General features: G+C 39.3%; 1 protein-coding gene across 3 annotated transcripts; it reads right to left on the bottom strand.

The window, feature by feature from the left end:
* Positions 1–7,065: 7,065 nt before the first annotated feature.
* Positions 7,066–8,807, bottom strand: LOC113021386 (macrophage mannose receptor 1-like). 3 transcript variants are annotated; one of them, XM_026166032.1, is made up of 4 exons: positions 8,681–8,807; positions 7,936–8,318; positions 7,471–7,754; positions 7,066–7,385 (listed from the first exon to the last, which is right to left on the bottom strand). In XM_026166032.1, the coding sequence occupies exons 2-4, from the start codon at positions 8,207–8,209 to the stop codon at positions 7,197–7,199; spliced, it is 747 nt and encodes a 248-aa protein (XP_026021817.1). In that variant the 5' UTR covers positions 8,210–8,318; positions 8,681–8,807; the 3' UTR covers positions 7,066–7,196. The 3 variants fall into 3 exon arrangements, with proteins under 3 accessions (XP_026021817.1, XP_026021818.1, XP_026021816.1); XM_026166033.1 differs by having other exon boundaries at positions 7,936–8,230; XM_026166031.1 differs by lacking the exon at positions 8,681–8,807 and having other exon boundaries at positions 7,936–8,420.
* Between the last annotated feature and the right edge of the window lie 7,691 nt (positions 8,808–16,498).

Raw genomic sequence — 16,498 nt, 5'->3', positions numbered from 1 at the left:
TCAGGTGTGCTGACCCAGGGTGTTGTCTAAAACCCTACAGGCCTGATTTAAAACATCACCATTTACTTGATGATTTTCTATTTGATTTCTGTATAGGTTTCTCATCATATTCCAAATTTAATAATTGTTCGCAGACACTGAAAAATTCCTGTAAGAATTCAGTCAACTCACTCCGTAACATTTTGACAGCTAATTTTGAGTTTCAGTCTTTTAACCATTTAGTTGTAGATGTATTTTAAGCTTCTAACCTCTTTTAATTTTAGTGTAGTTTTAGTCGACTAAGTATCATAAGAGTACAGTAGGCTAATCCTGAAGTTGAGTGACTTCATTTAAATATAAAGTGTAAAAGTATTTTACCAGTAAGAGTTGCTCCAAATGGTTACAAAGCATCTTATTTTCCTCAATATCCACTTTATGTCTATGTCTCATCTTCTCTTCTACTCAAGTGTTGACATTTTGTTTTGTTTTCATGACAAACAGGGAGCTTCCCTCCAACTTACCCTGTTAGTCAGCAGCAGATGAAATACGCACAACTAACCTGACCAAAAAAGAGAGAGATTATTTCTAATTGGATCGCCTCCTTTCTGCCCAGTATATATTCAATGACAACAGTGTCAATACACTTTGTCATAGTTTTTCTCCTCGAGCATTCTTTTTTATTTAGTTGTCATCATGTTTTAGGAAAACTATGATAGAAATTATTGGTCATAGAGATAAACAAATACAAATTTTATTTGTCACATACACAGTACAACATATAGTGAACATGTAGTGATATGCTTGTGTCCTGAATGACTGATATTTAACTGTGCATCATTTATGCTGATAACTTCTAGGACCAAATATGTTTGGTTGTTATAGGTGGATCTAGACCTAGAGTTCAACTAAACATACAGAGTGTCAAGAATATGGAATAAAAGTGCACACATCAGGAAGAAATCAAACAAACACAAGCTGTGAAACCGTACATTGAAGTCATTGTACAAAGCTTTCTTTCACCAGAATGAGTTATTCTGTTTCACTCATCCTGTCATTCTCAGTTAGCACTTTTCATTTTGATGTGTCTGTGATTTTTTTGTTTTTGTTTTTTGTATTTCTTGCGTGAGCTGTAAAAAGGTTGTAGATAGAATGTAGATACACAATCATATAGAAGGAATGATGCTCCCCCCTCGTATTTACAGTATGAGACATGTCAGTGGTAGCCTCAGAGTGAAGACCACAGCAGCTGACCTACATCAAAATAAATGTAAAACAGTATTTTCACCATTTTGATGTCAACACAGTGTGTTGTCTTTTGTCTGTTTTTTGTTTTTGCCCTTCAGTTGTAGTGTCACTCTCAGGCCACCGTACTTGTCACAGTTTCCACAGTGCCAACTGAAGTAAAACAAATCATTGTATTTATTTTTTAATTTCATGTGTTTTTTGTGGCAGCTACTCAGTATTTTGATGCACAATCGCTTAGCGATATAAGAAAATTTGGTGTTTAACAGTGAACAGAGTCTGGTTCTTTAGGCTGTGTTAGGGGAGCAGTTTTTAGTCAGTCTTTGTAAATAACATTTATATTTATGCTCTAGTTTTTAAAGATGGCTTCAGAAAAGCAGATTTTTGCCTGGCAGCTATACATGTGACGTCTGAATATGCTGGAATAAAACCATCATTACTCTTGAGGACATTCCAAAACCTCACTGTGTGCTTTTTTCAATGAAATGTCATGAATGCAACGGTAACGATCATCAAATCACAAAAAGATTTGATGATCTTGCGATAATAGACTTTCCTGAAGGCAAAACAACAAAATCTTTGCAGTCATGCATTGAATTAGACGGTGAATCAGTGTTGAACCTTGGAATTATTTTGTAAGGCTGCTATTAGTGATGCTTCTGTCTCTACAGAATAAATGATTCAATTATAATTATTTGTGATTATTTTTCTTCTTTCTGCATGTTTTTAGGTGCTTAAAGCCTCAATTATTCATGTGCACTTTTATATTTAATAATTTTATATTTGATAAGTTAAGTATTATAAAAGACACTTTGGAGTGGCATGATGGATGCAAGGCATTTTTCCCTCAAAACAGTTAAACAGGAACCAGCCAATGATATTGGTAATTAATGTAACGTGTGTAAACCATTACTTTTTTTTTGTCTCTCTGGCTCCTCATTTCCTCCACATAGAGATGAAAACATAAAAACAATGTCCAGCACTGTCAAGAGCACGCCAAGTCAACCCTAACCATGTAGAAATGTTGGCCAACTAGAAGCCTACCAGCAATTTATTGCACAGTCTGACATCATAAAGGGGATAATGGCACCGACCTTTGACACTGCAAGCCAGTGTTTATTTTTATTTACCACAGACATTCTGAAAACATTCAACCAAGAAAAGCATTTTTCCACCGTGGCTGTAGCTCAGGCGGTAGAGCAGGTCATCTACTGATCGGAAGGTTGGTGGTTCGATTTCTGGTTTCCCCTAGGCTGCATGCCAAATATCCGTGGGCAAGATACTAACCCCAAATTGCTCTCCGATGCATCCATAAGAGTATGAGTGTGTGTGAATATTACTTAGAAAGCACCTAGAAAAATGTGCTTGTGCGAATGGGTGTGAATGGGTGAGTGCACAAGTTGTGTAAAGTGCTTTGAGTGCTCAGAAGAGTAGAAAAGCGCTATATAAGAACCAGTCCATTTAGCATTTACTTCCAGAGGTGCAGAGAAGAACACACACCCCCATCACCATCAACAGTGCTCCTGTGGAGAGAGTGAGCAGCCTCTGTTTCCTAGGTGCACATCTGGTGTAGGATTTCACATGGTCAGTTCACACGAACAAAACAGTGAAGAAGGTGCAGCAGTGCGTCTTCTTTCTCAGGAGACTGAAGAGATTCGGCATGAGCCCCAACATCCTCAGGACCTTCTACCGCTGTGCCATTGAGAGCATCCTCACCGGATGCATTACTTCTTGGCATGGCAACAGCACCACCTACAACTGGATAGCTCTCCAGAGAGCGGTGCAGTGTTCTGAAAGGTTAATTGGTTAATTGGAGATTATATATATATATATATATATATATATATATATATATATATATATATATATATATATATATATATATATAGCAAAGGTGTACTCTCAGTGGCAAGGGAACAATAAGAGAACAGCACCACCAAGGCTGGAGACGGAGCAATACTGGAAGAGCATATGGGAGAAGGATGCAACCCATAACGGCAATGCACAGTGGCTAGTGGATCTGAGGGCAGACCACAGCGACCTCCCTGAACAGGGTCCAGTAACCATCACAGTGGCAGATATCCAAGAAAGGGTCTCCAGTATGAAGAGTTGGACAGCACCAGGGCCCGACATGGTTCACGCCTACTGGCTGAAGAAGCTGACTGCACTCCACGAGCGTCTGGCAGCACAAATGAACCAGCTGCTAGTTAACGAGAGACACCCGGAATGGCTAACTGAAGGCCGGACGGTCCTGATCCCCAAGGACCCCAAGAAGGGACCGGTCCCCTCCAACTACCGACCAATAACCTGCCTCAGTACTACATGGAAGCTCCTGTCAGGCATCATATCGGCTAAGATGAACAGGCACATGGGTCAATACATGAGCGGGACACAGAAAGGAATTGGCAAGAATACCAGAGGTGCAAAACACCAGCTACTGGTAGACAGAACAATCAGCCGAGACTGCAAGACCAGACTGACCAACCTGTGCACTGCCTGGATTGATTACAAGAAGGCCTATGACTCAATGCCCCACAGCTGGATACTGGAATGCCTAGAATTGTACAAGATCAATGGGACCCTAAGAGCCTTCATCAGGAACTCAATGGGGATGTGGCGTACAACACTAGAGGCCAACTCCAAGCCCATAGCACAAGTTACCATCAAGTGCGGGATCTACCAAGGAGATGCTCTGTCCCCACTGCTGTTCTGCATAGGCCTGAACCCCCTCAGTGAGATCATTAACAAGACTGGCTACGGATACCGACTACGGAACGGAGCAGTTGTCAGCCACCTCCTGTACATGGATGACATCAAGCTGTATGCCAAGAGTGAACGAGACATCGATTCACTGATCCACACTACCAGGCTATACAGCAATGACATTGGAATGTCGTTCGGACTGGAGAAGTGTAGTCGGATGGTAACAAAGAGAGGGAAGGTAGTCAGAACTGAGGGGATTGAACTACCAGAAGGCAACATTGCAGACATAGAGGACAGTTACAAGTACCTGGGGATCCCGCAGGCAAATGGGAACCATGAAGAGGCCGCTAGAAAGGCTGCAACCACCAAGTACCTGCAGAGGGTCAGGCAAGTCCTGAGGAGTCAGCTGAATGGTAAGAACAAGATCCGGGCCATCAACACATACGCCCTGCCCGTGATCAGGTACCCTGCTGGGGTAATAGGCTGGCCAAAGGAGGAGATAGAAGCCACTGACATAAAGACAAGAAAGCTCCTGACCATGCATGGAGGGTTTCACCCCAAGTCCAGCACCCTGAGGCTGTACGCTAAGCGGAAGGAAGGGGGCCGGGGACTGGTGAGTGTCAGCACCACAGTCCAGGATGAGACAAGGAACATCCAAGAATACATTGGGAAGATGGCCCCAACTGACCGAGTGCTCAGTGAATACCTCAGGCAGCAGAAACCCAAGAAAGAGGAGGGAGACGAGGAACCATCATGGAAGGACAGGCCCCTGCACGGTATGTACCACCGGCAGATAGAGGAGGTGGCTGATATCCAGAAATCCTACCAGTGGCTGGACAAAGCTGGACTGAAAGACAGCACAGAGGCACTAATCATGGCAGCACAAGAACAAGCTCTGAGTACAAGATCCATAGAGGCTGGGGTCTATCACACCAGGCAAGACCCCAGGTGCAGGCTGTGTAAAGATGCCCCAGAGACAATCCAGCACATAACAGCAGGGTGCAAGATGCTAGCAGGCAAGGCATACATGGAACGCCATAACCAAGTGGCCGGCATAGTGTACAGGAACATCTGTGCGGAGTATAACCTGGAAGTCCCGAGGTCAAAATGGGAGATGCCCCCAAGGGTGGTGGAGAATGACCGAGCTAAGATCCTGTGGGACTTCCAGATACAGACGGACAAAATGGTGGTGGCTAACCAACCGGACATAGTGGTGGTAGACAAACAGAAGAAGACGGCCGTAGTGATCGATGTAGCGGTTCCGAATGACAGCAATATCAGGAAGAAGGAACACGAGAAGCTGGAGAAATACCAAGGGCTCAGAGAAGAGCTCGAGAGGATGTGGAGGGTGAAGGTAACGGTGGTCCCCGTGGTAATCGGAGCACTAGGTGCGGTGACTCCCAAGCTAGGCGAGTGGCTCCAGCAGATCCCGGGAATAACATCGGAGATCTCTGTCCAGAAGAGCGCAGTCCTGGGAACAGCTAAGATACTGCGCAGGACCCTCAAGCTCCCAGGCCTCTGGTTTATATCTTTATTTATTCATTTTTTGATAATTGGTGCCATGAACCCCGATTCTTTTGCGGCTGAGAGGACAAATGTGGCCGAAGGTCGGATCTGAAATGAGGTGGACAGGAGACCGGTCTAAAAAGATTTAAAGGTAGGCACAGCCTGTTCAAAAAGGCAAATTGTGCAGATTGGATGAATTCTAAATTATCTGTTGGCCGAGTTGATGAGCTTGACCGTTAAATTGGCTCAGTAGTGGTGAAAATCTGTTAAGTAGATTTCTGGTGACATGTCCATGGTGATTTTGGGTAATTTGTGACAAATAAAAAGTAAAGTCTGGGGAATATTTGATGAAAGTTTATTCCTGTCAGGGTTGGGGGAATTTTAAAGTTGATATGTTGTGTGTTTAAAGTTGATGTGCTGTGTTTAATGTAATTGTGTGCTGTCGGCCAAGTGAAAAAGTTTAGACTAGGGCATTTGGTTAAAGGATTGTTACAAGACAATATATATTGTTACAATATATATATAATTAATCCTTATTTTCTGTTTATATTGTTTTATAGAGGCCAGTGTAGAAAATCGCCCTTGTGAGTTAGAATATGTGCCAAAAGTCACAGAGTACTAGGAGACTGCATGTCTTGTGCAGAGAACAGGAAGTTAGTGCAGAGCTGCATAGCATATTAATAAAACACAGGAAACCAAACAGAAAAAGTGGAACTAAGTAAACTGTGTGTGACGTATAGCAGAACTATGTATAACCATAGTCTGTTCTCGGATTGGATAGTTAAATTTGTGATTGACATGACATTGGCCAATCAGATGAAAGGAAGAAAAATAGGGTCAGAATTTGTACTTAAAACTTGAGTGTAGAGTTTCACACCTATTTTTTGGCTAAGTCCACACACAAATTCTTTTTACACATACATATACAATACTTGAAATGTGCAATTCACTTGTATTTTTATTTTTATTCCTATTTATTCTATTTATCCCCTTCGTATATTTTATTTATATATGTCTCTGTATTTATATGTGTGTGTGTGTGTGTGTGTATATATATATATATAATATTCTGTAACTCTGTAACTTCTGTCGGTGCTGTGCTTTTGGAAACCGAATTTCCCAGAGGACCCACCCGAGGGATTAATAAAGTTTTATCTTATCTTATCTTATATCTTGATTTACAAGTACAAAATATTTATGACCACAATTTGAGCCCATACTAGGGCAGTAACAGGAGAGGCGAAAGTATCACCTGTATTTGGCAGTGAGTAGAAAATCCTTTGTCCATCTGCCACCATGTGCCCCCATTACATTTCTGTCTGCCACCTCACATACGCCTGTCTAGAACCAGTCCACTGTACTACCAACCTTCTAATTAAAAGATCACTAGCTTTACCTTCCTAAGTACAGACACGCTAAACAACTAATATATATTTTTTGTAGTCCACCATTTATCCATCACCTGTCATAAGCTCAATACAATTAAAGAGAATTACAAGACTTTTACACAATTTATTGTTTACACAACATGTATTAGGTTTACAGATGAAATGCTGCTTGGCTAAACTTTCTAATAAATTGTAATGACATAATAAACACACATCTTGCAGTAACTAGTATAACATTCCCAGTAAAATAGTGCATATAATAGTGATCAAAAGTTTGAAGTAATTTAGAAATATCTTTAAACAAGTAGTCAAAATTAAGTAAGAGCCATTGCAAAGAAAATCCTTATATACAAACATACAGAACTTGAGTAAGTGGCTTTATGGCTTTATGTAACAGAAGAAGTTCCTTCTCTGCTGACAGTTTCTTATGCCATAGGATGCAGTCCCACTCTTCTCGAGGACGCCACAGAAGCCATTAGTCGGGCAGCTTGGAATATTTTCATATTGCATCTGTCCTCCACCCACCCACAGCCACTCACCAGCCAGGTTACACAGGCCCGTCCACACCTGACAACATTGAACAGAGAGACAATTGTAAACATGGTGTATGAGTTTCTCAGCAACACGAATAAGCTGTAGGAAACTGTCCAACCTCATCAGTGCTAGCTTGTTGTGCTCTCTCCCGTGCATAGGTGTGGTCATCAGTAGTGATCAGTGTGGCCAGGTCGTAGCGATGGTTCCTGTAGGGAGAGTTGGGATCATTTGTGTCCACTGCACCCAGAGACCTGCAGTGGTTTAATGCCTCCTCCCACGTCTTATTCTCCTTCACCAAAACCAGTTTCTCATCATAACACATGAAAGAATGATTGTAATGGCAACCGTGAGTCCACCATACACCATAGTTCTTATATACACAGTCTCCATTTTGACTTGGCTCTGAAAGAAGAAGCAAAGAGACACTGTTATTTGTGTTATTTACTGTTCCCAACAGCAAATAACACGCTAATGTTAATATCAACAAATGTGATCTTGCACAATCTAATAAGAACCAATAATTTGCTCTCACACCAGGTGTTATTCTAAGATTAATACTTGAGCTTTAAAACATGTTACTTACGAGAACTATCCCACTTGATGAAGCTAGCTATCTCATCTCCTCGGGACCATTTCCATGTATTTGTATTAGCTCGATATAATCCGATCCAGCCTCCAGATTTGAAAAATGTGTTCTCTTGTTCATTTCTGATTGTGATCAGGTCAGTGTGGTACTTCCTGCAGAAGGTCTGGGCATTTGTCCAAGTTGTCATGTAAGACCCAGAGTAAGGTTTAAAGTTTAACAGATCCCCACAGACAGGAGAAATAAAAAGCAGCAGAGGGATGAGAAGGCACATCTTCCTTAGGATGCATTGACACTGTAACAAAAAGGAAAAGGGTCGCAGAGAAGAAGATTGGAGTTTTTTGCGCAGCCATGTTTCACCGATGAAGTAGTCAAGTGTCTCTCTGAGCAATGACAATGTAGGACAGATGATGACATTAGGAAATGTGGATGAGTCTTGGATTAAACAAGAACTGTATAAATGTAACTGACATTTAGTCACAGTAATATTACTTAATCAACTCAATATTTTACCTAATGTACTTGTTTGATGTCATCCTACGAGACTTTCACATTAATCATGTATGGTACAAATAACTAAAACAGTAAACTTTGTAAATCTTGTAAACTTTTAACTTAAAGAAAAAAAAAATGGCTAACAACTTGAACAGTCTTTTCTAGTGAAGTGGGGCATGCATAGGTGATATACTCTCAGCAGGTTAAACCATTCATTGCACTGTGTGTCAGCTTCTACAGCAGAACTCACCTTGACAGCAGATAATGGGGAACCTTTGAAGCTCAGGGTCTCCTGATGATGCTTTTTTTTTTATCAAGTCTGTGAGATACTCATGGACTGTGATACTTGTCAAAGCTTTTCTTTAGCATAGACTCCGCCTTTGTTTGAAGCATTTGAATAGCTCTGGCTTTCTATCCTCAATTTCATTTAAATCTTTCTGAATTTCCAAAAAGATGCTAAGCAGCATTCAAATGTGGTTTTGTGTTGGGGATCTTCGTCCATTCTACTTCTCTTTTTGCTGTCAATCCTTTGAGAAATAATCGTTTTGCATCTCTGTAATGTAAGGATTTATAAAAACATTTATGTTTATAGAACACTCTTTTCTGCTAAGTTCCAACCAACCTGTCAAATCTTATTATACTCACTTCGCTCTTTCATTGGTTTTCTCCACCTGCAGCAGCTAAACTCATTTAAAAAATAGAATATATTGAAAAGTTGTTATTGCTGGTATGTGATTTCCTGGTAATTGTCATAGATTTAATCCCCAACAAATTTACTTTCCCCACTTGATAGTCAATTTAGAACTTTTATTTTATTCTGAGTTATTACAATCACGGTGTACGAGACCGGGGGATGGAAAAGAAAAAGAAGAAAGAAACAGAAGTTGGGGAGAAAGTTAACAGAAGGAGATGGATACAGAAAGGAAGAGGAAAAAAACACTGAAAATCTGTTTCAAACACTGCTGAAAAAAACAATAACACAGCAGAGAAACCACAGCAACAACCAACAGAAGAAAAAAAACACTCATCAACAACAATGAACAAGCAGAACAAAACCGCGGCAACCCCCACCCCAACTAGGTGATGGAGCTGATCAAAGGAGCCCAGAGAGATTGATCTGTTGTGGCAGCAGAGGCTGTATCAAGGCTTATGTGGTCCAACAAATGGTCTCTATATTGGTTAATATTAAGGTTCTTTTTATTTTTCCAGATCATAAGGAGAGTCGTCCTGGCAATCTCATCTCTTTAGTGACCTCGTCTAGGTCCCTCAAGAAGCAAACTAAAGGGAAAGCTGGCTGTTACATTCCAGACACTTTGATAAGACTTCACATATGCAACACCAAAACCTCGGAGCAGGTGGACCAAAGAGTGTGATTGTAATTGGCCGGTGTATAGACATTGACAGACCGCGTGACTTTCACGCATTGCATGCCGGGAACTCGTGGCAATCCAAGTACCGCATCAAATGCAAGCATTTGCAGCACCGCAAAACGTTCATTCTCCGGTTCCAATACCTTCTTGCTTTTTCTTTGTCCCCCAAAAAAGTTATGTACAAAACGAAGGAGAACAATCCCGGTCCGTACAAAGACACACTTGATGAAAAGTCAAAGAAAAGGAGGAAAAAATCACAGGAGTGAAAGGGTCAGACCCTTACGAGCACACAGAGTGGACAAAAGACGTTAGCGTGCTGCCCAACTTTCACCACGCTCATATTTATAATTATACGGTTCTTGGAGTGAGTGCATACACTCGTGAAGTTTAGTAACTTCAGGTCACTGCAACAAGCCCAGGTACAGTTTACCGACGGATGGGTGCAGGACCTTGAAATGACCGTGTAGAACAAAAGACCATCGTACGAACAAAGGTAAGTTGACCAGTCTCACAAATCGTCCTCATAAATACACATTCGTTAACCGTTTATTAATAGGACCTTTGAGCTCAACGGTAATTAATTAGTAGTGGAAATAATTTCTGGTAGCATCACAGAAATGTAGCAGTGACAATAATACAGCGCCAGACTTGCTTGTAACCTATATAACCATTTTTTTGTGTTTCTTTTTATCGCTGTGTAACTGATTTTAATTGAAAGCCTGCGTGCACTAGTACCTCTTGCCACGAGTTCCCAGAATTCTTTGCGGTTTTACCCTTGAATGACATCACATTTTCAATCTCTATTGCCTTCACATTGTGAGGTGTTGGATGACGTAAAATCCACACTAAATCCATGCTGCTTTTTAAGAAGTAGTGTTGAAAGTTGAAAGGCAGATCTAGTCCTCCTCCATCTTTGGTCCTTTGCAACATTTTTAAGCTAATATGCGTTGGGTTTTCTTTAGAAATGGTGGACTCCAGAGATTTAACCTCTTAAGAACCAAACTCTTTTATGGCATGCATAGCGATGGGAATTGATACGATTTTCACGATTCCGATTCCATTTTCGATTCTGTTTAGCAATTCGATTCTTTATCGATTCTTTTTAAAAAGGAGAACACGAAGGTCGATTAGCTCAGAACTTTGTTTTATGTCTTCTCTTTGAACAAGATAGAAATTTAGGAGTAGCATGGCCTTACAAACCCAGCAGTGAGATCTTAAGAGATCCACAGCCTACGGCTCTTCGATGGGCTGTCACGGGGTCCCCAGAAAAAAATTGTAAATGTAAAATATTAATAAAATAAATATTCTGCTGGAGCAATAACAAAGTATAACATAAATTATTCTGTAGCAATTACACAAGAATATCCAGTAATGTCCCTGCCTACAATTGAACACATTCACTTACCGAAAATCATCTGCTGTGGCAAATGGGTGCAAACCTTTGACCACAAACTTAGTCACTGCAGCAAGAACTGCCAGCATCTGAGCCAGCCAGACTCTGTCTGTTTCTCTCATCATGGTCATCTTAATGCAACACACAGTTTTGTAATAAGGCAGATTGCACTAACATAATATGCACTGTTAGTTGATTAACGGCATTAACGGGAGAGGACGTGCAAACATCACCGCTGAGCTTCACAAGTCCGGAGCGGAATTAAAAACACGACATTCATTTAAGGTTATCGCGTGCTTTGTGAGCAAATGCTTATGCACATTCGTAGTGTTTCCTCCCTTAATGAAATATCTACTTTGCAAGTATTGCAAGATGCCCTGTTGTCATCCGTTCTCGTAAAGTATAACCAAACTTTTGAGCGTTTGTGCCACTTAGGCGCCGTGTTTCCTGCCTAGTAGCTCCGCAACGTGGTGACGTCATCCGAGGCGAATGGAATCGATAAGGGAATCCTTTGCAAAAATGACAAACAATTCCAATTAATTGAGTGGGAATCACAAGAACTGGTTTTCAATTCCAATCCCTAGGCATGCATTTTTAATTTCTCTTTGCTACTTGGGTTGTTTGGGACCTGATGAATGTAAAAACAAAGAATTATTTTATTTTATTTTTTTACCTGATTTTTGTTTCTGAAAAGAATGAGAGCCACATATGAGGACATTCGCTTTAAATTTCGATAGAACAGTGGCAGTATAATGTCCTCATAAGTGGGTATCAGGCCCTTGTAGAACAAAATTTAGTATTTTTGTCTAGATAACCCAAAATGTGATGTCCACATATGTGGACACCAGGTCCTAGGAGCATAAACCAGTCCGGTGATATTTTACTCGGGATCATTGAGAATAAATAATTGATTCTTGGTAAAACCATCAATTTTACTGAAGCGACATCAGTGATATGGATGGAGACTTCCATCTTGCCAGATCATCTTCTACTGTCTTTAAAAGTGGGATGTGGTTTAATTAAATCAAATCTGGAAGCCTAGGACAAACATTAATGCCTAAATATTTAATATTTCCATATTACAGTGGGGTAGAAGCAGAAATTCGGAATAGTATTTCCAGCCAGCTGGTTGGCTGCTTCTAGGGTTTTGATGGTTCCTTCTAATTCCTGAATACATTTGTTCTGGCTTTTTTGGTGAGAATATAGTTATTTTACCTCTCATCACAGCTTTTCCTCCTTCCCAGAGAACAGGTGCTGACGTTCCAGGATGGTCATTACAGTCTAAATATAAAGCCCACTCTTTAAAAACATATTTAATAAAATCTAAAATGATGTAATAAATTTCCAGTTTTTACTTGACGGAATAGCCTTCTTATTTATTAGCTTAATTATTTATTAAATAAATCTTATTTATTTATTTAATTATCTCACAAACAAACTCAAATGAAAATATTTTTTTCGAAGGTCACTGATCCTGTCATTCAGGATCAGTGACCTTCGAAAAAAATATTTTCATCAAAGGTCACTGATCCTGAATGACAGGATGCAGCACATGTTTTGCCTGTCACTGAGGCATGGATGTATTTGACTATATGGATACATCAACATGCAAAACTGGCTGGTAGAGGCTTGTAAAAGCAAAGTTAAATTTTGTAAGCCAGCTTTTAAAAGGTAAAAGCTCCTACTGATTCTGCTTTCCTAACTATTTGTTTTCCTTATATTTCAGTAACAACAACAAATATGCCATAAATGACAAACTGAAAACAGCTCAGTGATAAAATCACTAAAAATTATTATAATACAAGTTATGATGTGAGGAGCTTCATGCTGAGGTAAGGTCCTCTAAAGTTTGGATGGAGTCAGGACTGCAACATTCTGGCCCTCAAATTTAACCATAAGAAATGCGAAAATGCTAAATTTAAGTATGTGCTATGTTTTATTAAAATGAATAAAGATACAATGAGGGCAGACTCCCTTGCTAAGAAATTGGAGATATGTTTGGTAAAGGAATTCTGGAAAGACATAACCCAAAATGTGATGTCCACATATGTGGACACCAGGTCCTAGGAGCATAAACCAGTCCGGTGATATTTTACTCGGGATCATTGAGAATAAATAATTGATTCTTGGTAAAACCATCAATTTTACTGAAGCGACATCAGTGATATGGATGGAGACTTCCATCTTGCCAGATCATCTTCTACTGTCTTTAAAAGTGGGATGTGGTTTAATTAAATCAAATCTGGAAGCCTAGGACAAACATTAATGCCTAAATATTTAATATTTCCATATTACAGTGGGGTAGAAGCAGAAATTCGGAATAGTATTTCCAGCCAGCTGGTTGGCTGCTTCTAGGGTTTTGATGGTTCCTTCTAATTCCTGAATACATTTGTTCTGGCTTTTTTGGTGAGAATATAGTTATTTTACCTCTCATCACAGCTTTTCCTCCTTCCCAGAGAACAGGTGCTGACGTTCCAGGATGGTCATTACAGTCTAAATATAAAGCCCACTCTTTAAAAACATATTTAATAAAATCTAAAATGATGTAATAAATTTCCAGTTTTTACTTGACGGAATAGCCTTCTTATTTATTAGCTTAATTATTTATTAAATAAATCTTATTTATTTATTTAATTATCTCACAAACAAACTCAAATGAAAATATTTTTTTCGAAGGTCACTGATCCTGTCATTCAGGACAGGATCAGTGACCTTCGAAAAAAATATTTTCATCAAAGGTCACTGATCCTGAATGACAGGATGCAGCACATGTTTTGCCTGTCACTGAGGCATGGATGTATTTGACTATATGGATACATCAACATGCAAAACTGGCTGGTAGAGGCTTGTAAAAGCAAAGTTAAATTTTGTAAGCCAGCTTTTAAAAGGTAAAAGCTCCTACTGATTCTGCTTTCCTAACTATTTGTTTTCCTTATATTTCAGTAACAACAACAAATATGCCATAAATGACAAACTGAAAACAGTTCAGTGATAAAATCACTAAAAATTATTATAATACAAGTTATGATGTGAGGAGCTTCATGCTGAGGTAAGGTCCTCTAAAGTTTGGATGGAGTCAGGACTGCAACATTCTGGCCCTCAAATTTAACCATAAGAAATGCGAAAATGCTAAATTTAAGTATGTGCTATGTTTTATTAAAATGAATAAAGATACAATGAGGGCAGACTCCCTTGCTAAGAAATTGGAGATATGTTTGGTAAAGGAATTCTGGAAAGACATAACCCAAAATGTGATGTCCACATATGTGGACACCAGGTCCTAGGAGCATAAACCAGTCCGGTGATATTTTACTCGGGATCATTGAGAATAAATAATTGATTCTTGGTAAAACCATCAATTTTACTGAAGCGACATCAGTGATATGGATGGAGACTTCCATCTTGCCAGATCATCTTCTACTGTCTTTAAAAGTGGGATGTGGTTTAATTAAATCAAATCTGGAAGCCTAGGACAAACATTAATGCCTAAATATTTAATATTTCCATATTACAGTGGGGTAGAAGCAGAAATTCGGAATAGTATTTCCAGCCAGCTGGTTGGCTGCTTCTAGGGTTTTGATGGTTCCTTCTAATTCCTGAATACATTTGTTCTGGCTTTTTGGTGAGAATATAGTTATTTTACCTCTCATCACAGCTTTTCCTCCTTCCCAGAGAACAGGTGCTGACGTTCCAGGATGGTCATTACAGTCTAAATATAAAGCCCACTCTTTAAAAACATATTTAATAAAATCTAAAATGATGTAATAAATTTCCAGTTTTTACTTGACGGAATAGCCTTCTTATTTATTAGCTTAATTATTTATTAAATAAATCTTATTTATTTATTTAATTATCTCACAAACAAACTCAAATGAAAATATTTTTTTCGAAGGTCACTGATCCTGTCATTCAGGATCAGTGACCTTCGAAAAAAATATTTTCATCAAAGGTCACTGATCCTGAATGACAGGATGCAGCACATGTTTTGCCTGTCACTGAGGCATGGATGTATTTGACTATATGGATACATCAACATGCAAAACTGGCTGGTAGAGGCTTGTAAAAGCAAAGTTAAATTTTGTAAGCCAGCTTTTAAAAGGTAAAAGCTCCTACTGATTCTGCTTTCCTAACTATTTGTTTTCCTTATATTTCAGTAACAACAACAAATATGCCATAAATGACAAACTGAAAACAGTTCAGTGATAAAATCACTAAAAATTATTATAATACAAGTTATGATGTGAGGAGCTTCATGCTGAGGTAAGGTCCTCTAAAGTTTGGATGGAGTCAGGACTGCAACATTCTGGCCCTCAAATTTAACCATAAGAAATGCGAAAATGCTAAATTTAAGTATGTGCTATGTTTTATTAAAATGAATAAAGATACAATGAGGGCAGACTCCCTTGCTAAGAAATTGGAGATACGTTTGGTAAAGGAATTCTGGAAAGACATGAAAACAATGAATAGTGTTAAGACTTCCTTACCAGCTAATATTGATGGTGTTGGTGGTCTGAGAAAATTACTTGAATGTGGCAGAAACATTACGGTGATCTATTTAACTCTTCTTTCTAATTAACCAAAAGTTCAATCTCTGCCGTGGATGAAATCGATAATAAGGAAGATGTAATGTCATGAATAGAAATTTATGATGCAATTAGAACATTAAAAGACAGTAAAGCACGTGGGATGGACACGATATCTGCTGAACATTTGAAACATTTGCTTGCTATTTGTTTCACAGGGTTCATAGTTCGTGTGATTCTCCCAGATTCAATTATTGCTGTCATGTTAGAAAAATAAACAGCAAGAATAATTATCGAGCTACAGCGTTATCTAGTGAAGGAAAAAATGTCCATCCCGGTTTTCCCTCCAAGGCACGAGCGATAAGCAGAGTTCTGTCCTTTCCTTCTAAGATTCCTAATTATTTAAAGTAACACTCAGGTATGCCATTCAGCGTGTTAGTACGAGCTCGGGAGCAGCTTGGGAGAACAAGAAAACAGAGACTGCTTTAGGTTGCCTTCCCAATCGACTCAAAGGTTTATTTGATACACAGCAGTTTATATAGAGGAAAAAAGGTTCGTGTGTCAGCTTTCCCAGTTCAAACCGGTACAGACTAAATAAGGAAACGTCTTCCTGCCTTCTGAGCAAAGTATCCCTTGTGTAGTTTATCAGTTCAGCTATAATTTATGATCATCCCAGCAAAATACACTCCTAGACATAAAATACAGAGTTCTTTCATTAGTGAATTCTGAAACAAACCACCTGGCCTTTAACGAGCCTTTTCCAGGAGATAAAGAAAAAGGGA

The sequence above is a fragment of the Astatotilapia calliptera genome, chromosome 4, assembly GCF_900246225.1.
Source record: "Astatotilapia calliptera chromosome 4, fAstCal1.2, whole genome shotgun sequence".
In the NCBI taxonomy this organism is placed as follows: Eukaryota; Metazoa; Chordata; class Actinopteri; order Cichliformes; family Cichlidae; genus Astatotilapia; species Astatotilapia calliptera.
This window is presented reverse-complemented; position numbering and strand designations above follow the sequence as displayed.